Source organism: Leptinotarsa decemlineata, unplaced genomic scaffold, assembly GCF_025532065.1.
Source record: "Leptinotarsa decemlineata unplaced genomic scaffold, Ldec_3_MD MMD2_tig00000035_RagTag_RagTag, whole genome shotgun sequence".
In the NCBI taxonomy this organism is placed as follows: domain Eukaryota; kingdom Metazoa; phylum Arthropoda; class Insecta; order Coleoptera; family Chrysomelidae; genus Leptinotarsa; species Leptinotarsa decemlineata.
The window spans coordinates 19,620,563-19,644,633 of NW_027412540.1; the positions used below are offsets into that span (position 1 = coordinate 19,620,563).

A 24,071-nucleotide genomic window follows, 5' to 3' on the forward strand; every position below is an offset into this window, starting at 1 on the left:
ATTTTTTTTTTATAATTCAGGTTGGACTTGTGAAAAAATATTGTTTCTCGAGGTCAACATTAATAAATACAGTCCACTGGAAGGACGTTCATATGTGAAGCTGCCTCAATGTATTCAATGGAAGAAAGCTGTTGTGAATGTTCGTAATGAAGATCAATATTGTTTAGCTTGGGCTATAACATCAGCATTATATCCTGCAGATAGTCGAGTGTCCGAACTTACGTCATATCCACATTTTTCCACTGTTTTAGATGTCACAGGTATGGATTTTCCGGTTAAAGTTAATAATAAGAGTATCGAAATATTCGAAGATAGGAATGATATTTCAATCAATGTTTACGGTTTAGAGAGTACATTTGAGAAGGGTAAAATGAAGTATGAAGTGATTGGTCCATTGCGATACTCACAGAGAAGACTCCGGAGACATGTCAATTTGTTGTTTATAACTGATGACTCCGGTAATGGTCACTATTGTTGGATCAAAGATCTTTCAAGATTAGTTTCTAATCAACTATCAGCTCATAGACAGAAAAAATATTTTTGTGACGGATGTTTGATATATTTTTCTGATGAGAGATTGCTTTTACGTCATAATATGTATGATTGTAATCACATTAGTACCACAACACCAACTACTAATTTAAAGATCAATAAATATGGTAGAATGGTTGCGGAAAATAAACTAATGTTTGAAAACTTTGAGAGGCAAATGAGGGTGCCATTTGTAGTGTATGCTGATTTTGAATCAGTGCTTAAACCGATTCATGTGAATGAGCCAAATCCTGGAAGTTCATACACGATTAAAACATTCAAACATGCCCCATATTCATTTGCTTATTTGATAAAGTGTTCATATAATGATGATTTGACAAAATTTGTTACATATAGGGGTGTAGATGCAGCTCAGAAATTTGTGAGTAGCATTGAAGATGATTTGAAAGAGATACATGAAAATCATCTCAGAAACCCTAAACCAATGGATACACAAACTGTCGAAGAAGAAGAACAGTTTGTTGCAGCCAGAACTTGTGGTATATGTAATAAAGCATTTACTGATGGTGACGTCAAAGTAAGAGATCATTGTCATGTCACAGGAAAGAAAAGATCACATGCCGCTCACTCGAAATGTAATTTAAATTTCAAAATACCAAACTTCATACCTATCATTTTTCATAATTTAAGTGGTTATGATTGTCATTTATTCATAAAAGAATTGTATAGGAATAAAGAGAAAGTTGATGTTATCCCGCAAACTAAAGAGAAATATATATCTTTCACGAAGCATCTCTTTACACACAGCTATACCGATAAAGATGGTGTGGTTAGGAAGAATTATCTCAAAATGAGATTTATCGATAGTTATAAATTTATGACTAATTCGTTGGAGAAGTTGGGTGCAAACTTGACCTCCGATCAATGTTTGGAGATGCACAAACATTTCCCACAAATTGAGAAATTCAATTTGATGAGACAGAAAGGTGTATTTCCATATAGTTTTGTTGATGACATTGACAAATTGAATTATCCATTACTTCCGACAAAAAATCAGTTTTATGACACACTCAATTGTGAACATATATCGGAAACTGATTATGATAGGGCTAGAAATGTTTGGAATTTATTCGAGTGTCAGAATTTGGGGGAATACTCTGATTTGTATTTGAAGTCGGATGTATTGCTACTATGTGATATTTTTGAAAACTTCCGCACCACAAGTTTAGAGATATATAACTTAGATCCGGCACAATATTACACTGCACCTGGATTATCATGGGATGCCATGTTGAAGTTCACTAATGTTGAATTGGAATTACTAACTGACATTGATATGATTCACTTTTTTCAAAAAGGTATACGAGGTGGAATTAGTCAATGTAGCGAGAGGAAACATATAGCAAATAATAGATTTTTACCCAATTATAATCCCAACGAACCTTCCACATTCATTACATATTTAGATGCAACAAATCTATACGGTCACAGTATGTCACAACCTCTACCAACAAGTAAATTTACATGGTTGACACCAAATGAAATTCTTAATCTCGATGTGATGGATGTGAGTACTGATAGTCCGTATGGGTATGTATTTGAAGTGGACATTCATTATCCACAAGAGTTGCATGATAAACATTCTGACCTTCCATTTTTAGTCGAAAAAATAATACCACCTCGTACACAATCGAAAATTCCCAAATTAATTCCAAATTTGAATGATAAAAGAAAATATATTGTTCATTATAGGAATCTACAGCAAGCTGTCAAAAATGGATTGATTGTAATGAATACACATAGAGTATTGAAATTCAAACAATCATGCTGGATGAAACCCTATATAGATCTTAATACTGAAATGCGTAATAGGTCTAACAACAAATCTGTTAAAGATTTCTATAAACTAATGAATAATGCGGTGTATGGAAAGACAATGGAGAATGTAGATAATCGAATTGATGTTAGACTCGTTACACATTGGGAAAATATAAAGAAAAATATAGGTGCCAGCACTCTCATAGCCAAACCAAATTTCAAAAATTGTTCAATTTTCACTGATAATTTCGTTGCCATTCAATTGGGTAGAGTGAAGGTTCATTACGATAAACCATTATATTTGGGATTTTCCATATTAGAATTATCTAAAACAGTCATGTATGACTTTTTCTATGGATGCATCAAACAACACTTTGATGAAAATGTCTCTTTACTTTACACAGATACCGACTCGCTCATTCTTAAAGTAAACACAGAAAATTTTTATGAATTCATAAAAACTAACATAAGTAGATTTGATACATCCAATTACAGTATAGTTAACCAATTCAATATTCCAGTAACAAGTTCAGTCTTGGGTAACTTCAAAGATGAATTTCCAAATGATCCAATCATGAGTTTTTATGGTACAGGTGCTAAAGCATATTATGTGAAATCTGTTGATGGTGAATTTAAGAAAGCCAAAGGGGTTAAACGATCTGTAATAAAGAATGAATTGACATGCGAAGATTATCAAAATATCGTCGAACAAGGTGGTATGATATTCAGAAAGATGAATTCATTTAGAAGCGTGTTACATGATATGTATACTGAATTAAAAAATAAAGTTGCATTATCATATCACGACGATAAACGATTTATCATTCCGAATACTACCCACACTCTTCCTTGGGGTCATAATGATATTGAATTTTATGAAAACGATCCAAATGAGAACATTCGTTGGATAAGTAATATTATTCAACAATCACAATCTCAGGAGACTCCATTGGATCAATTGATTAATTTATTATCTGCCGAGATCAATGATTGAAATATCATTCAATATCTTCAAAACCGGAAAATTCAATATTGATATTTATGTAGCCATTTATAATTAATAATATATGATAGAAGTAATGTGATATTAATGTATTATGTATGTATGTATATGTATTACTGTAATGAATATAAAATGATTAAAATTTTATTTGTATTATTTCTATTTCCCTAATCAATTACTGCAATTTATAGTATAATGTAAATGACAGAAATATCAGTTTGAAGAGAATCATCGTAGAGTGCACAATGTCTAAAACAATCGATAAGTTTGGTAGAAAAAGAAAATGGGGTGGTAATGTCATTCGAGGTCCTCCTGGGAATGGTTTTAAATTAACAAAAGATGGTCATTATGACATGCAAAGGAAAATATTGAAAAATACAAGTGAACCAATTGACAAGAGTGATTGTGTAACTGTATCATATCTTGAGGGGGAAATTAATGGAGCAAAGGAAGTTATACTTCTAGCCCTACAAGCTGCAATACAATCCACAATAGGCAATATTGCTCGGGACGCCCGGCAAGCATTTGACGATAAAATTGCAGAGGCTCGGATAACTTTCACTCGTAAATTTGACAAACTTACAAGTGATGTAGACATAAAAATGTCTGACATAACAGCGTCTACAAATAAAAAATTTGATGCTATGTCAAACATAACAGGGACTACAATGAAAAAGTATGATGTACTGGAACAGAGAGTTGAAGTATTGGAGAAAAACCATAAAGAAGTTTTGGAGAGAAACTATAAAGTCAGGCCATCATCATCAGGTGGACTGGGATATCCAGGACTGAACATTAATCCAAATCATAGAATAATACAACCAAAACCAAAACCAACTGATGATGTATTAATGGAACCAACATGGTGAATGTATTCCCTCGTTAGGTTAGGTTAATAGTTACGTTAGGTTAGCTGCATACTTACGTTAGGTTAGGTGTTAGGTTAGTATTCCCTCGTTAGGTTAGGTTAGGTTAATAGTTACTGTAGGTTAGGTTAGGTTAGGTTAGGTTAGGTTAGGTGTTCGGTTGCATAGCGGTAGGTTAGCGTACTAGGTTAGGTTACGTTAATACATACGTTAGGTTAGGTGTTCGGTTGCATAGCGGTAGGTTAGCGTACTAGGTTAGGTTACGTTAATACATACGTTAGGTTAGGTGTTCGGTTGCATATTATGTTACGAACGCGCGCGCGAAGAGGGCGTAGATGTCTCTCCAGATGTCCCGCCTACCTGGGGCGGAGGCCCCACCCACCTGGGGGGGGGCGGAGCCCCCCCCCCCCCGTCGCCACCAACTTTTCGGATACCCCGCCCCTTCCCGAAACCCCGCCCCCTTTCCTAAGCCCCGCCCCTCCCCTCCCCGAAGCCCCGCCCCCCCCGACTCCCAACATTTGCGCATGTACACCCCTACCCTCATCGCGCATGTGCGCTCCCACCATTTTCCCACCGCTCACGCATCGAAGTCGATACCCTCCGGAGAGCACTCCACAACATTCAGTTCGAGAAGTCATCTCATCGAGAGCAGTCCACTCCACAACAAGGCAGTACGTTCCAACGACCAACTTGATATTTGAGTAAGTAAATTAGGAATGTTATTTTTTATATCAACTAACTTTGTATTATTTCTTCTTTTTCAGAATGGCAACCAATACACAGGAGGTGAATAATGCTGTGGCGTCTATTCTGCCGGTGTCCGCTGACCAGGAGGAGGCAGCATCTTCGAGAGCGGTGACGGGTGACCAGCCAACCACTTCGCGTTCGCGAGTTAGGTGCAGATCTTCTAGCCCTGACTTATTCGAGGAGGAGGAGGAAGTCAGGGCTGTGAAGAAGGTTTGCCAACGACCTGCAGCAAGGGTTGGTCCTATTTCAAAGTACCGAGCTACTTGCAATAGGACTAATCCTTATGCAGGTAGTTTTTCGACCTCTCGTAAGAGGGCCTCCACACCAGCAGCAGCACCAGCAGCAGTGGAAATTCCGAGGAGTCCTCCGGAGTTGGTGATATTGTCGCCGTTGGTGACGCGACTACCACCGCTGCCAGCGACACCGGCGGATCCTGAGGTGTTGGTGCCACAGCCTATCGGAGAGGTTAGTGAAAAGATGAGTGTTTTTCTGCAGAGATGCAAGAAAGCAGAACGAGCTGCCCGATCTAGCGAGGCCGCGTTGGTTACCATGAAGCGACAAATGGCTGAAATGGATAACCGACGGAGGGAAATCCAAAAGGAAATGGCCGAAATAGATCGGAAGTATGCATCTATGCAGGAAAGGTGTAAAGCAGAGACCTCTTCGATAAAGCTGTACAAAAAAATAGTGACAGTTATGGACACTCTTTTTGTAGATGAAGTGTAAATATAAGATTAGTTTTAGGTTAGTTAGGAGTATTTAATTATGGTAGTTTTAAGTTTATATTTGTTAAGTTTATATTGAATAAAGGAAAAGGAAGTGAAATAAAGGGTGTACACTGTTTTTTGGTTTGGTACACATTGAACAATGCGATGGTTGGAGCATTTTTCTTCACTTCCTCTTATTATTATTATTATTTTTTTTATTTCAATTCCAAGTTCTTCTAGACAAATACCTCACATCAATTTTTGTGTTCTCTAATCACTTGTAAATGATTTCATGTGAAGAAAATTTAAAAAATAAAAAATAGACATGTTTCATAGTGAAATCGACAAGTATATTTCATTTGTATTTTATCCATTCAAGTATCTCTTTCATTGAATATGTCTTATGTCACTTTGCAATTTACCCCTACTCATTGAATATGTCTTATGTCACACTACAATTTACCCCTACTCAATGTTCCACTCCTCTCCCACTCCCTCTCGAAAGTATAAAAGTAGAAATCATCTGATGAAACATTCAGTTGATCAGCTAGCATCGAGATGGAACCCGATTCAACCTCCGAACCCTATAGCTGCCCGGATCAGGGGTACAACTTCAATTACTGGGATAACAGCCAGGTACAGGTAGTCTCTTCCACCACGGAACCCCACAGTCCGCCATACGAATACCGGGATCACGACATCAGGATGCAAGTTCAACATGTCACTGGCAGTGACGAAGGACACTTGGATGACTCGGAATATCCAGATCCTGACGGATGGTGGGACCCTGCTTATGATGACATTGTCCCAATGAGTAGCGACGACGACGATGATGACGACGACGACTCTGGTGATGATGCTGATGACGAGCTTGACGTTAGACGTCCTCCACCATCCCCTATCCTCATCGAGGATAGTCCTCCGCCATCCCCAATCCTAATCGATGATGATGTCCTCAATTCCGATGATGACATATAATCATCTACTCGTCCATCATTTCCTTTCCTTTCCTTCCACGGAGTACACACTTTTTGGTTGGTGTACACGAGGCACTGCGAGGCTGGGGCAGTGTCTTCCTCCCTTCCTCTCCCTCTTATTAGTTTTTTTTTTCATAATAATCACTAGAATTTCTCCTAATAATCGCTCAGAGTTTCATTCTTGATGTTTTCGAATCTCAAACACTGTTCTACATTTCACCCCCTCCATTTCATTTCTTCCAATATAAATATAGCAACAATCCCAGTTCTATATCATTCTTCCACAATGTCGAGTACAGGACCCATCCAAGTACATGAAATAGATTCAACGTCTGATCATTTGAGTACAACCTTCGCTCAATTTCTGCAGCGAATCTATGATCTTCCTGATGATTTCGCAGAACGAGTGGAACAAGGTATTCAGGACGACATAGATGCTGTTGACGATAATAATGCGGATGATGTGATTAGTATATCATCTGATTCAGCTGATTATGACGACGACGACATCATGAGTATATCATCTGATTCAGATGACTACTATGAGGATGATATCATTAGTATATCATCTGATTCAGATGACGATACCATAATTATTGTTTCTGATGATGAGGAGCGTTAGTCCATATCATTGCATGGATTAATAAAAAAATAACAGCCCTTTTCAGGGCTACAATTAAAGACTGAAACAATAAAAAAAATAGCTCTTTTCAGAGCTACCATTATACTTTCAAACAGAAACAGATTCATACCATTGTTAACATTATGTTAACATTATAATCTCAAACGAAATATATGTATGTGAAAGTATTCATCATTATATGCATATGAATGATTGACAAATGCCAACTTCAACTTTCATTTAAAGTAGTACTCATCATATGCATAGATATTCAATGACTATCAAATTCCAAATTTCGACTTTTCAGTCAAAGTAGTAATTTATTTGTCATATAATGTATAGATATTCAAAGACTAACAAATAGTAATTTATTTGTCATATAATGTATAGATATTCAAAGACTAACAAATTTCCAACTTAGACTTTTATTAGTCAAAGTATTCATTTGTCACATAATCTATGAATACTAATACAACTAACTACTGTTTGTGTGAATAATGTAGCCCTGAAAAGGGCTGTTGTTTTTTTTTTGACCAGTAGGTCCACGGTTATTGTGCCACAGGTTGGACATTATTACATATAATACATGTAGATACTCGGGTGAAGTTTGTTAGTGGCCTCTCGCAAGCTTCACACCAATTCTGTCCCATTTCCATAATTGAGACAGTGTTGTGGGTGTTGACATGGGCATACCACCCTCCATTATTGTTTCTATGCGAATAAAACCGAAAGCAGCACCAACATAGTTTTTTGTTCTCTCCATCTATTGTGCTGATCAATACGTATGCATCCAATGCACAATACAAATCCAAGGGATCTTCCAGTGTCTCACTGACATTGAGTGTTCGCATACCGATCCTCATAGCACCATCACCTTCAGTTGTGTCAGCTTCTATCCCTTCATCATCTCCTTCTTCATCCATGACCCTCTCAAACTCCATCACGTCATCATCTTCGTCGCTTTGGTTGGCCTCGTTTTCAACTTCGTCTATCTCATCTTCATCGACTCCAACATCTTCTGCTTCAACTATTACTTCCTCTAGCGGAACATTGACATCCTCATCATCTGATTCGTCTATCCAATTGTTTTCATCAACAGCAGCTATTCTATTTAATGCAGCATTTATTTTTGCAGAATTCATCTTGTTGTTGTTTGCTCACAGTTGTAGAGAGTGAATGAATGAACTCTAGGTTTACAAGTCAACTTATATAGGAGGTGATGCGACTCCCACTTGACTCGTTTAGAGTGGAATAGTAGGAGAAGTTATCCCACTATACTTCCACATGATGTTGATTTGTATAAATAGAGATCGTAGGTATAGGAGAGAGCATTCAGAGTTTCTGTAAGTCATCTCTTAATATTTCTAATCGAATTAGTAAAATGCCGTTTCCAAAAGAGTGGAATGAAAAACCAAAAGTGTGTGTCTACCCAATGATGATTGCAGGGGCTATTGTGTGCTACTTTTGTCAAATAAGTAGACCTAAGGATTCAATCAATCCATGTACTGGTATGTGTAGTGATTGCGTGTTGCGGATTCAACTATCGCCTCCTTCTCATCCACCGAAGCGAACAAAATCGGATTATCGTCAACAACAGTTACAGTTTTATGTAATTTAATAATTCCCGATTAGACCAGTGGTATCGTTCGTAACAGTTACAGTGTCTGAAGTGTTCCGAACCTATAATATTTAACAATATAGGTATCTGTAGAAATATTTGTGGTACCTGTGCTGCCGTTCCAACTCCACTGCAACGTTGTTTGCGTTGTGATACATATTCCATGAATTGTTGGAATCATGTATGCAATGTATGTAGAAGTACTTGGGATCTGTGTGAGAAGGTTGGTCAACTCTACCCCAATAGGAGAATCCATTTTTTTCAATGTTGGTGTTTGACGCACGAGCAACAACTATTGAGGAATAGAGTCAAAGAACGTTCCACATCCACAGAGACATATTAACATTTTTCATTTTTTATTATCGTTATTGTCCTCTATTATTAATAAATATATATATATTTTGAATTTATTTGTATTATTTTCTAACATTTAAAAATACATGCATGCAACACAAAGTTTTCCTCTTAAATGACAAAGATTGTTACATGCGTGAATAGTTTAGTGAGAGAGCGCATGTGCCAGTTGATGAAAGAGCGCATGCGCTAGTTTATTTTCTTCTATAAATGGTGAGGTCTCAGTAACATCATCACCTTTCCTATCCACATTCTATTGCTATCACATATCATTCCTCAGACCTTAATAATCATGAGCTCTATGCCGCTATTGATTGCTGAAGATGGTTCACCACTTGTTGATATCGATCAGACTGATTTTGAAAATATTCCAGTATTACATTTATCGAGTCAAGATTCGATAAATGATTTTGATATTAACGACTTCGTTAACTTTGCAGATGTGCCAGAACCAAATGAGCAAATTATTATTGAAAATCCGATCGTTTCGCAATTATCATCACTCAAACACTCTTCATCTACCCTTCCTCTTGGTGTTGATAAGAAATCTAGAACAATCAAGAGGAAGGTTACTAAGGCATCTTCATCGATTGTCACTGACTTTAAAGAAAAGAAAGAATCCAAAAGTGTTGTGCGACAGAAAAAACCCGCAACGAAAAGTGACAGATCGAAGAGGAAGCCAAAAGGTACTCCTAAAGAAATGAAGAGTGATTTGAAAGCTGAACCGCTATCTTCTTTCAGTCCCCTCCATCGGTTTGGGGAAATGAAAAGGAAAGCAAAATGCCGTCTTGTAAAGGCACAGATGACTATTGCTGAACTTGAGAAGAGTGAGCGAGCTATTAATGCTAATAATGAAACTCTTGAAGCATTAGATGCCAAGATTGCATTAGCGAAGGTTGAATTGGCTAGAATGTCTAAAGATGCTGATGAACTCCGTTCAAAAATTGGTAAAGATAAGCAATTCCATCAACGTTCGAGAATGCAAGCTCAGGCTGAGCTTGAGGAGTCGACTAAGCTTTATGAGACAGCATTATCAGTGAGAGATAATTGGCAAAAAGAGTTGGATACTGCATTTCAAAGTGACGGCGATTAGTTTTGGGAATGATAATGTGTTTTCAATATCGTGAGTTGAAAAATATAAGCGGGAATGGAGTATACAATTAATTTGGTTTGGTATACACAGAACATTGCGAATGGCTGGGGCAATGTTTACCGCTGCAATATTTTTCAGTTCACATACTTATAATTGAAATGAAAACAATAATGAACTTTAATATTACTTTATTCATAAAAGTCACTATTATATACATTTAAACCATATTTGATTCATCAATCCAAGAATTTTGTTCGCTAGGAAGGCCTAACCACTTTACATATACTTTATTTTTTCTTCTCTTCAACACCTTCTCAATCAGATATACGTCAGGATTCTCGGTTCGTAATAACTCTTCTTCGTAAAAACATCCTCTAATCGGCTGTTCATTCATATCTTCAAGATTATAAGTCGTTGGGATGGTTTTATTAATTTTAACAATCTTGAATAGCTCCGTGGTAAAATTCGCAGTGTAAGACTTTTCAAAAATATGTTTGTATTTACTTATACGTACAATATCATTTAATTGGAATTTGGGTTTACTTTGTCTTCCTCCAATTCCATTGATACCCTTGAATTTTAATTTTGTTGTTGAATCAACATTGATGGGTGCCATACCTATTGTACGATGAACTTTATTATTATATCTACTAGTTATAATTGGAAGAATATCAAGCCATTTGTGGTGACCTCTCATCGAAAATTCCTTGTAGAGCCATGCCTTTATTGTACGAATCACTCTTTCTGCTATAGCTGCCTTCTTTGTGCTAAATGTTGAATAATGATTGATATTATATTCTCGCATGAGAGATGAGAAGCTTTTATTGAAAAATTCTTTCCCTTGATCGCTTTGTATGTGTTTGGGGGAGTATTTGGCTTCTTTCAGTACATGTTTCATTGCATTAGTTACTGTACTACCTGTTTTATCTTTAACTGCTACAGTCCACAGATATTTGGAGTAACAATCTATCACTACAAGTATATATCGGTATCCTTCATTACTTTTTGCATAAGGTTGCAGTTCAGCTAAATCTATTTGCCATAGATCTGCAAAACCTTTGATGGTGGTTATTCTTCTACGAAAATTACGTCTTGCAGGTTTATGTAATTCATTAACAACTTGTCGTTTGACATCACTTATTTCATTAGTCATTCTATTTCAATATGATTAAAGAGAAAAGGTGATAATGTTACTGCATTGAATGATGATGTGACAGTGATCATTACATGTGAATATGTTAATATATTATACCTTCTTCACGTAATTCTTCAATTATTGAAATTATTTCATTATCATGTCCGGTATGTCCGGCTGACTTTGAAGCTACCAATAGTCGTAGGCGAGCAACTAACTCTTTCGGTGAATTCCAGTACACATAATTCACAGGTTTAGAATTATATATTTTCTCCATTTTCACTCGTTTGAGTGCTCCACCAATTTTACTTCTACTTCTTATTGGATATTGTCGTGAGTCTAATAGAGGTTTGATAACTTCACGAAATTTTTTAGAATTTGTATTTTTAAAACCATTCTTCAGATGATATTGTTTATATGGAGCATTCGTTATTTTCAATATTTTGGAATATACTTGACGAGTTTCTTCATTATCAACATCTTGTGGATTCTTCAAAAAAATCATATCATACAATTCTGGACTACCTGCGCATTCATATTTTTTCACTTTATTAGCATCCCAAAATGAAATGTTTCCATCTTTGAAATTTACCACTAGACTTCCCATTTTCAGCTTTTGTGTAATTGGATCCATACGTACGCCAAATGTTCCATCATATGCTGGATTTCTAGATTTTATATTATTCAAATGTTTCATCAAAACATCTTCACCACTTTCATTCATAACAGGTGAGATGTCAGGATCCGAGGAATCGATGTGGGACGATGATGGTGTTTCGAATAGAGTTGTTCTCATATCGTCTTGAAGTGTGCTCGTGTCACTATTCACAGATGATACACTACCAAAAGATTGTTTTCTTCCTATTGGAGTACTCATGGGATAATTTGAAGTAGATTGAACAGTTCCATGATTTGGTGATAACACTGGTGATTTAGAAGTAGCGTTTGATGATAAAACATTCAATGGTTTCATTATGGGCTCATACAATCTTTCAAGTGTCGTACGATTTTCAATATTATCATTCTTGATAGAGTTGAATTTCTGCCTGACAGCTTCTGTTGTCTCTACTAGTTGACGTTTCAAATTTATTTCATTGTTTTTATTTTCAGGATCTTTTTTTGTATTCATAATGCCCTTTTTTTTGAATTAAAGCTTAATTCGTTGGTGAAGTGACCACTACAATATTCAGTGATCGAATAAGTTCCAAAAACAAGATCATGGGTATATAAAACTATCGAATCCTTTGCGATATCTACCTTCATCTATTTTTCTATCCTTATCAATGACTAGAAATCCATATTGGTCCTCCCAGCATTTAACACACATCAATTGGAATTGTTTGAATGTTACATCGGGTGAAACATGATCTGAATAAATGTGATGTAAATTCGTCTCATCTTGTTTGAACATTATAATGAAATTGGTATTGTCACGCACTAACTGTTTGGGTACCCGTGAATATGTCTGTGCTAGATAAAAACAATCAACATCCTTATGACGTCCCATACAGAAATATGATCTAATAATATCTTGCTTTTCACATATCACATCATCGAAAATGAAAACAGAATTAGGCTTAGCGTCGGAGGGTTCCACTATTTCTGCATTATTGCTGAATGTATAAAAACCTAATCCTTTTATAGGTTCCAAAACACTTCGCAAGTACTGATATTTAGGTTGATTGAGTGATTTCGAATAGAGATACACATTTCTAAATCTCAGTCCTTGTGGATGTGTTAATAGTGATATCATTGCATTCGTCTTTCCACAATTTGAAGGTCCTATAATGAGTCCTCGAACTGATGATGGAAGTAGTGGACCATGTCTGAATACCCTTTGTCCATTCAATCCACAACCAAATTTCTCATCTAGATTATCTACAGCAAACTTTTCTTTCTGTTTTACAATGCGCATCGTGCCGTGGTTGGAGACTATATAAATGTTATTAGCTTATTCATTTCAATGTGTACCATCAAACGATACGGACGTATTGAAAGTGATCGTAAAATTAAAAGAGGTTGTGGTTTTGTTAATGATTTAATAAACAAACTTCCTTTCGAATTACATCTACCCGGAGGTTATCAATACTGTGGACCGGGTACAAAATTGAAACAACGTTTAGCTCGTAACGACCCTGGAATCAATAAATTAGATATTGAATGCAAAAAACACGATATTCAATATTCTAAGCATCCATCCGATCTTGCAGCAAGACATTTAGCCGACAAAGAACTTGAATACAGCGCTTGGGATAGGGTTAAATCGAAGGACGCGAGTATTGGGGAAAGAGCAGCTGCATTACTTGTCACCAACATTATGAAAGCGAAAAGACATATGGGCATGGGTTGTAGTACCAATAAGAAAAAATGTAAGAGGAAACAAACGAAGAAAAATAAAATTAAAAAAGTTGCATTTGGTGCTGGGATAGTCCATAAAGTGCGAAATGTATTGAAGAAAGCTGGTGGGAATCAATTTGTGACGAATAATAGCAAAAAAGCTATCACTGTGGCATTGCAGGCGGCACGTAAATACCTTAAAGCTGCCGGTGGAAAGAAGAAAATCCGCACACCACGCATAATTCCTGTTCCCAAGATCGGTGGACTTTTACCATTGATACCAATTTTTGCTGGACTATCCGCACTAGGAAGTTTGGCGGGAGCCGCTGCTGGTATTACCAAGGCCGTGAATTCGGCAAAAGCCAGCAGAGCGGCTTTAATGGAAGCCAATCGTCACAATAAAACCATGGAGGCTGTAGCATTAGGCAAACGCGGAAGTGGAATATATCTCAAACCATACCGTAAAGGTTTAGGACTATATTTAAAACCATACAAAGCCACAAACAAAACAAAAAACTAATTGAACCCCTACCTCAGAGGCCTCTTACTGATCTCGATCTCAGTTATTATGCACAAAAAATGAAAATTCCACATTTTCGTGGTGTTTTTATGCGTGATAGATTACCATCTTCAGGTCCAAAACAAAACGAGACAGCTATTGTTAATTTAGATGGAATAAGTGGACCAGGAACACATTGGGTGGCATATAAAAAATGTGGGAAAGAAGTCACATATTTCGATAGTTTTGGAGATCTACCCCCACCATTGGAATTGACTCGATTCTTTCGAAAATGTTCGAATGTAAAAATCAAATATAACTATGATCGACAACAGAAATTTAATACAGTTCTCTGTGGTCACTTGTGCTTGCAGTTTCTCTCTAAATAATTTTCCAAATAAAAATGGATTCAACACCAAAACTGGATCGGGAGGCTATCAAGGGAATGGGGTTTTCACTTAGAATGTTTTCAAAATATGGTACCTTGAAAAAAATGGATAAAGTGATGCTTGCAAATATGCCTAAGGAAGTGATACTTGCATGTGTTGCACATGAGATTGCATATGTTTGGGAAAAGTTGCCTAAGCATCTGCAAGATGACATCGATATAATGAAACATAGATATTGTTACCACCAAGATCAAAATTCAGAATCGGATGTTAATGACGGTCCTATACCTCGGAAATCTATGTGTTGTATTTGTAATATAGAGGATGTGAATATTGGTATCAATAAAAATGATACTTATTACAATACATCACCTTCCAAAAAGTGTAAATTGTCTCAAATGTGCTGTTGCTGTGTACAATAATAAATTGAAATGTGTTTCAAAATATTCATCAGTCATGTCACGAAAGTTCGAGCTACAAGCTGTCGGGACAAGTGTCTTGAGTGCGGATTTTTTTCCACCAATTGAATTGGATAGGAACAGTCGTTATGGATTAGGACTTTTGGGATTCTATGGGTGCAATACAATCAATAATATAACTGAAGCTAATAACTTAGTTAGTTTTAGAATCAGTAATGACAACTCATCGATACCCCAAAAGTTGACAATTGAAATTCCATGTGGTGCTTATGAAATAGAAGAGATCAATGCCGTCATACAGAAACATATCATGTTCAGATTGTTTCATGATAAAAAACCAAATGATGTCGTTGCAGATGATATTTTCTATCTACACGCCAATAATAATACATTCAAATGTGAAATGCGATCCAAATATGAAATTGATCTGACACATCCAAATTCAATAGCAGAAATGATGGGGTTCGCTCATGAAATATTTCCACCAAATCAGATACATGAATCATCATTACCAATAAACATTACAACTGTGAGACTTATCCGCTTAGATTGCAATATAATATCTGGTTCATATATAAATGGTGAAGAATCCCACATTCTTTTCTCATTCGATATTGATGTTGAACCTGGCTACAATCTCACTAAAGAACCACACAGTATTATATATATGCCTGTCAGTCCAGAAGGTCGTCAATTGATTCACAACATTACAGTGCGTATTTTGGATGAAAAAAATAACCTTATCGATTTTGGAAGTGAAGAAGAGATTTTCATTATTTTGGAATTGAAGAAAATCGAATAACTGTTGTTATGGGTTTCATTTATAATAGACAAAATCGCATTGAACAATCCCAAACGAGTTGCACTATCAAAAAGAAAGGTGTGCATAAAAAGAAGCTCATTCCACAAGTGTATGCTAAACAGTTAGCACATAACGCTCTGTCTGTGAGTGATCTTAAATTTTTGAAATCGATTGGATTGAAAGTGAGAAAATAACAATGGTGCTCGAAACAAACAATGAAAAGTTGAATATATTCAATGAACCAGTGCTCGATCATTCTCTCATAAGTTTACATGAGCACACATATAAGCCCTATGGATCACCGCTATTCAGGAATTCGGATGAAATCAGAATTGCAATCAATAATCAAGATGTTATACTAGATATTGCCGAGAGCTTCATTTACATAGAAGGTAAATTCACCCCCAAAGATGTAGCGAAAACATGCTATCTCTCGAATAATGCAATTGCATTTCTCTTTGACGAAATTCGTTATGAAATGGGTGGTGAACAAGTGGCTGTTGTTAGAAAACCTGGGATAACATCTACAATGAAAACCATGATATCATTTGGACAATCTCATGCTAACACATTATTGACATCTGGTTGGGGACTTTCACAATTGAAGCAAGATATCTTGGATACAAACAGTCATGTTTTTAGTGGAAAACTACCACTGAAATATTTGATGGGTTTTGCTGAAGATTACAACAAAAGTATCTTGAATGCCAAACAGGAATTGATTTTGATTATCGCTCGATCATTCAAAAACTCATATATAGGTGAAGTTGATGCTGATTTGGAAATAAATAAAATCGAATGGAAAATAAGACATATTGTACCAGATGATAAACACAAGCTTAAACTTTTGAGTAGAATAAACGAAAGCGGTCTGAATGCCAAAATCAAGTTGGCGTATCGTATGTGGGACCTCTATGAACTACCATCATTACGTGGGACTTCTTCAGACATATGGGCCATCAAAACAACTAACGCATTGGAAACTCCTCGTTTTGTCATCATCGCATTCCAAAGTACTACCACATCTGAAGATAGAACACAAGATATTACAAAATTCACAACTGCTGATATCAATAGTATTCGAGTATACTTGAATTCTGAAGTTTATCCATATGAGCGTTGGAATTTGAATTTTGATAAAAAACTTGATGCTCCTGCTTATTATGCTTTTGAGAGTTTCCAGCGAAGTTATTATGATAAAGATATGAGTGAACCTCTGATGGACATTGGACAATTTAGAGAGAATCCACTATTCGTCATCGATTGTTCCCATCAACCGAATGCAACAAAATCATCAACTATTGATATAAAGATTGAGTTTGAGACGAGGAAGACCAAGTTTCCAGACAACACTAAAGTATATGCATTAATTTTGCATGATACAGTTTTAACATACAATGCATTGGATGGTTCAGTTCATAGCAGATATTGACACTTTTTTTTCACTCTATCATGTACTGTTTTATGATCTTTTTTTTTTATTTGTAACTGACTTATATCATGTATTGTATTTTATATCATATTTATTGTTTTGTAATCATTTTCTATTGTATTTCATCAGATTTAAATAAATAAAACATGAAAATAATACAAAGTTTTTTATTCGACATTATTTATGATTTACAGGAACATACAGACTATCTAAAATAACTTCTTCCTCATAATCATCATTTTCGCGACCATCTTCAATTTCCTCTCGATTTTCATCATTCAATTCAAAGTGATGAATAATCCATTCTGGCAAGTATGGTTGGAGGCTATACAGGAATCTTCTTAGGTTCAGTTCAATCATAACCTCACAAAGTTGCCACAATTCCAATTCATTATCCAAAAATTTGTTGCAAACTTCTGCACCACTCCAATAGTTCTCAGCATCACGAAGGCTTAATTCGATTTGTTTTTCATCATAGCATACACTCATATCATAAACGCTTGCATGTTCGGCTCCATCACCCAACACCTTCAATTTAGACGACAAATGTTGAACCGATGATTTGAGATCTACAATATCGACCCAATCTTGACTTGCGTACTGCATCCACATCTTTAAATGGTGGAACTGAAATCGAATAAAAAAAACAATAAGCAACCTCCAATTTTTCAGTGATATAATACTCACATTCCCATTTTACTTGTAGTTACAAAGTGAGTGTATTCAACTAAGTTAGTAATGTTTATATTTCCATATAATTATCATCTAATATATGAATATTAATAAAACAATAAGAAATTCATTATAATTACTATTATCATTCAATCATATTGAATTTGACTAGAGTTATCGTTTTCACACCAAAAAAACTTTGTAAGCTATGACCTAAAGAAATTCACTATAAATTATTACTATTATTCAATCATATTGAATTTGACTAGAGATCGCGTTTTCATGCCAGCAAAACTTTGTTGGCTCTGTCCTAAATACATCATCGTATATTTACCACCTGATGAGTTGATACAAGATATATCGTCATCACTGAATTGCAACGAAATACGTTTTGGTAGCCATGTTTTAAATAATTTATCATTGCTCACATCTTGCAAAGTTAATAAAATTGATTTACCAAATCGTGTAGAATAAGTTGACATATTTTTAATTATGTACACTTCATCAATTGGCAATGATGATAAGGCCTTTTGCTCTAGTATTTCAACCTCCTGTACAATCAAATTATTAATTTTATTCAAGTCTACTTTTGAAACGGACATGATGAAAATATATATGAAAATATAAACAATTTCCAACAGACAAATACACTCACCGTCTTCCTTCTATTACGAACTGAATAACACTCTACCAATTGCTAACTGCTGCAGATATATTCGTCTACTGATTTCATAGTGTGCCAGGCATTTCTTTTATATTAAACAGTGTGAGTCACCCCCACCATGAAACCGTGAAAGATTCACATTGCTAGTTGCTATCCATTAGAGATGCCTGACGTCACAGCCAAGCCCATCTCCCAACTTGATGCGATAACAGTTGCCGGTACGAGCAAGCAGTGGTCGTTGCGGTCTCGGAGAGGGTAGACGCTAGGCAAACGGTCCTCGGCTGCCGTTGTGTCACCATCGATAGCGGGGCTAGAGCGAACCTTCATCGCTTCGGGAGAGGTGAGGGCAGACCGATGAATACGCATTACTCTGCCACACGTCGTGGAGTGAACATGTCGCTCTCTAGCCGTTGAACGGTTATTGCTGTGACGTCACTCCACTACTAACTTGGTGCCCTAACACCGATGGAGCATTTATTACTTGGAGGATCTTCGAAGTATGCAGACGTATGTTTGTACATAGACAAACAAGCACATGATGAAACCCTGTACCGTGCATTCTCCTACACACACACACACACATAAACACACAAAATCTCATATGAAAAAAAAATCTGAACGATCCATGCACCAGACACTTCAAGGTCACAACGCCTTGACTTCACTGCACAACAAAAAAACTTCACCAAACAACAACCAATAAAAAAAGCAATTAATACGTCATAGTGGTGGGGGGAGGCCGAGAATCAGCTGTAAACAACTACTGACCACTAGTCAGTGCAAGGTAGTGTGTATCATCAACATATAATCAATTCTTTCCGATAATTGAGAACTGAATTCCTTCTTTCAGAGCATCATTCTTCGAACTAGGCAACAAACAACATGTTTGTCATCGCCCCATCTGCCCGACAACGAGGTAACCAACCACATATCCCAAATTTGCCCAGTTTCTCTTATAAGGAAAAAACTTCATAAAATGAGTGATTTATAATGGGCATTCAGCAAAATATGTTTTCACATTCAATATTTCATAGTTTTTACGTCATTCGCAGTTGAAGTTTACTTCGAAATAACATTTCGCGTTTCTATCACATTCACTAAGTTGGAAAGTCTATAATTATTTATGTCATTAATGAACCTTTTGACATTGAAGTTCCTAGTTGGAACCATAACAAGCTGAAAACTAAAGTAGTCAATTTACATACATATTGATGTCAAATTTATTGGAAATTAGTTCAAACAAAAACATTTTAAACTTTAAATGGCCTGTAGAATTTGACTTGTGATTCATTTTCGTGAAATAAATATTCAGACTTATATTTTTGAACTCATAGAATGTAAATACATTTTGAGGTATTTCTAGAGTACTGACGTAACAAGAGAATACTTTTTGCAGTCTGATGGGAATGTTGTGAATGGCCCACCAGCTATAAAACTAGTAGACGAAATAACGGAGATTGAACACCTCATGAAAAAGCCATTACCGAACATCCAATTGTTTCCAAGAATCCTGGGGTCTAAGAATCGAATCCACTGGATTATGTTACCGCTCAACATCTTGCGTGCTTTCCCGAGGGAGAGCAGAATTAAGGTGGATGAACGGTCAGCTAATTGGAGTCATTTGTTTTGCTGCTTCTGACGTTTGTAATTGTGTCATTTCACGGTTCTTCCACTGACTGCCAACCGAAAACCACGTGTAAAGTCATGAAAATTTCAAAGTTATTAATGCTGTTAACTGTTAATATTCGCTTAGAAATGATTTTGTCACGACTAAAATTAATATATATTACTGGAGTTTAATCCCAAACCAAAACGTTATTTTTAACACCTCGAAACGTGTTTCAATCAATGATTGATAATCTTCAAGAGCAAGATTGATCTTCCTCCAGTAATAAATTCCAGTAATATTCATTACTACACCAAAGGTTCCAAACAGTGCATCAAAAGTACGAACAAAATCATTCAAAAAACTTTCTAAATTCAAAAAATGGTATACAGGGTGGGCCATCGAAAACTTGACTTGGAGGTTTTGGGTACTTATCTTGCAAATCCGAAAAAACTCTCGGATAGGTCGATTTTTATTGGGGGGGGGGCAGTTTTTTCCCCATTTACAGCGTCGTTACTTCAACCCCGGAGCAGAGGGGCAAACAACTCTTGGAATTTCAATAGGGAATAAGTAGCGAGTCGCACATCGTTTGAAAGGTCTTGGAATTCTCTAAACAACGGTGTACATTTTTTTAAAATTGGATGTATTCAAAAGAGTTCTTTCCGATAATAATCTTTTTCAATATTATTAATAGCAACAAATTGTTGTACGCCACTGCTCAATTGAGATGTATTTGGAACTCTTTCATTTGTTTCTTACATAACTTTTTTGGTTAATTTTTTAGTTCTTATTTGATAAGAGGACTATTACAATTGAGAAATGGTTAAAAAGGCTGTTTCTAGTGAGAGCCACTGAACTATTCTATCAACAATATGCACAATATGCATCCTTACAAGATTAAATTAACGCAAGAACTGAATGAAGATGATTTCGATCGACGCTTACAATTTTGCGAGTTGGTTAGTGAACGAGCGGTGGAAAATCCACATTTTGTTTTCAACATTTGCTTCAGTGATGAATGTTCTTTTTTTCTAAATGGCACAGTTAATTGCCATAATTGTCACTATTGGGTTGATTCAAATCCTTAAATATTTCATGAAGTGCATACTCATCGTCCACAAATATTAAATGTATGGGCTGGAATTTTTGGTGACCGTATTGTTGGTCCATTGTTTTTAGAAGGCAATTCAACTGGACAAATGTATCTGGAACTTCTGGAAGATACTATTAATCCTCTTCTCATTGATATTATTGAAAATGTCCACAATTATCGGAAGGATCTGTTAATATTTCAACAAGATGAGGCTCCTCCGCACTATGCTCTGCCTGTTCGGCAGAGCTTTTTCAGACTTTTCCGGATCACTGGATTGGGATGCGGGGCACTATCGAATAGCCACCACGATCACCAGACCTTTCGCCGTTAAATTTCTTTTTGTGGGCTCATTTGAAAAGCAGAATTTAGTGTACTCCTCCTGCATCACTCGAAGATTTACGGCAACGAATCACAAACCTTTCCAGCAGAATCTGTATTATTGCATGGAAGCTGGAGGTGCCAATGTTGAGCATATGCTAACATGAGAATAAAGTAAGTTATTTAGAGAATTCCAAGATCTTTCAAATGATGTGCGACTTGCCCCCAGTTCCCTATTAAATTTCCAATGGTTGTTCACACCTCTGCTCCCAGGTTGAAGTGACGACGCTGTAAATGGGGAAAAAACTGTTTCCCTCCCAATAAAAATCGACTTGTCTGAGCGTTTTTTGGGATTTGCAAGATTAGTATCCCACCCTGTATGCATATTCCCCCTCGAAATATGTATGTACATTGTATCTCGCTGGCGTAAATTATAGCAAGGTATTTCCTGATTTGTTTGTGATATTGATTACTTCAGGTAAAACTGATACCTCTGGTAACTCATGATTCATTGATGGATAATGGAAAACTCATTAATTAATTCAGCTCGTTTATTTCATGTGGAAATTCTGCGATGGACAAATTCTCAGTTTCTTTAACAAACAACTGAATATTTTCAAAACGATCCATTTTTGGTTTGGGAGTTATTACAAAAACTCATATTAAAATTATGTCAGGTTTCTATTAATAGTAAGGAAGTTTACATCGACTTGTGAAGTAAAGTGGAGATGCCATTATTTTCATTCGACAAAACTATTAAAAAAACCCTTGCTAATTTTCAAAATACGCAAACCAACGGTCATTGCGTTTTATCCTGCTCAAAAGTGAATTTGATAACCCAAGAAGTAAAGATCGATTATGGAATAAGGACACGTTTTCATATTTTGACAAAAACAAGAAAATATATTCGACTGAAATAATTGAAAAATTATACATATCCTTAGTATTTATATTCGTTTGATAACAATGCCTTTTGTATCTACTATTATCGATTCCATATTAAATTCACTTTAGTTCTTTCAAGTTCGATGTGAAGTGATATAATCATTCGACAGAAAGGTCCTTGAACGTGGTAGGATCATTACCGGAAACAAAGCATTCTGTCTTTCCTGTTAAATTGTTCCAAATGGCCCGAAATCTTGGTAATCGTCTACTTCGGCTGTTATTGATGACAGGTATTATCTGGCACTGGACCACGGATTTCCAGCTCGACTATTCTCGACTGTTTTCCATCGGATTTTTCACCTGATAAAAAGCTTTCTTTCGTTACGGTACAGTTTCCCACTGCTCCCTTGTCATTATCCCTTCGGAGCTGAGTGAAAACGATCGCCCTCGAGTGAAGTGATATAGAATGTGTCAATTCTGGAAGAACAATGATTTTGGTGAAAACAAGACTTTGAAAATAACTGTGTCTCCATCTCAAAACATAAGTGTTTTATTTTCCGCAGAAACTCGAATGTTACAGCGGAATCAATGAACGGAGTTACCTATTGTGAAACTCTCATTCAATGATTATAGATGAAAGGGTGAAAAACTCCACTTCAATTGTTGCTCCTTGAAGATGATCTCATATATTTTCAGATACAACATTCAAATATTTCCACCTGAAAATACAGTTATGTGCTATTATAAGATTTTTGAGAATGCCTGTTTGGAATTCCACGAAACCAAAATTTCATTTTAAACTATCTAACCATAGAAACATTACTAATTTGGCATGGTAATGTCACGATACCTATAGTTTTTCTATACAATGAGGATTTTGAATCATCGAAACACATGATCTTTGCGTGTTAGCATAGTGCCTTCAACACCTTAGTCTACAATTAACAAGATGATTCTGATCAAATGGCTTCCTGTGGAATAATTGATCCTCAACAAAACTGATGATTCAAGAATATATCTTCATTTCTTACAATCGGTTGGTGACCATTCGTCAGTAAGTATACAAGTATTACCGAAATTCCTAATGATTTCTTGAAATATTTTGGAGTTCCAGGTTTTCTATTCTGGGAAAAATTGAGTATTTATTTTGTTTTGTACATCTTATTAGCTAATAAAAACTAATAGTTAGTAATAAGTTTCAATTGGCTTTGCTATAGCCTGAATTATATGCTTTTTTTGGAATCTCTGTGAGATCCTGTTCAGTGATTGGAATCATTCATCGCAACTTTTCACAATTTCTTCAGTTTCTTCTTCGGCTCCAGACTCTGAACTCAAATCCTTCTGTTACATTTGATCAGTACCATTTTTGTTCACAAAAAATGATTACCGAATGAAATATTCAGATTGTGGTGTAGCCTTATACGTGCAAAACAGTTTGAGAAGACAAAAAATGCAATAATTTACAACAAACTCAGTTTTATATTTATCGGTTTTCGGTTTGACAATTTTTTTGAAAAAACACA

The 24,071-nt window shown here is 36.0% G+C and overlaps 2 protein-coding genes across 6 annotated transcripts in view; one reads left to right on the top strand and one right to left on the bottom strand.

Annotated features, from left to right (window-relative positions):
* The window catches only part of LOC111506585 (discoidin domain-containing receptor 2), an 842,991-nt gene that overhangs the window by 311,766 nt on the left and 507,154 nt on the right, over window positions 1-24,071 (bottom strand). The gene's annotated exons all lie outside the window — the stretch shown is intronic.
* On the top strand, window positions 4,663-5,755 carry LOC141481044 (uncharacterized). The gene is made up of 2 exons (XM_074172002.1): window positions 4,663-4,880; window positions 4,944-5,755. The coding sequence occupies exons 1-2, from the start codon at window positions 4,729-4,731 to the stop codon at window positions 5,650-5,652; spliced, it is 861 nt and encodes a 286-aa protein (XP_074028103.1). The 5' UTR covers window positions 4,663-4,728; the 3' UTR covers window positions 5,653-5,755.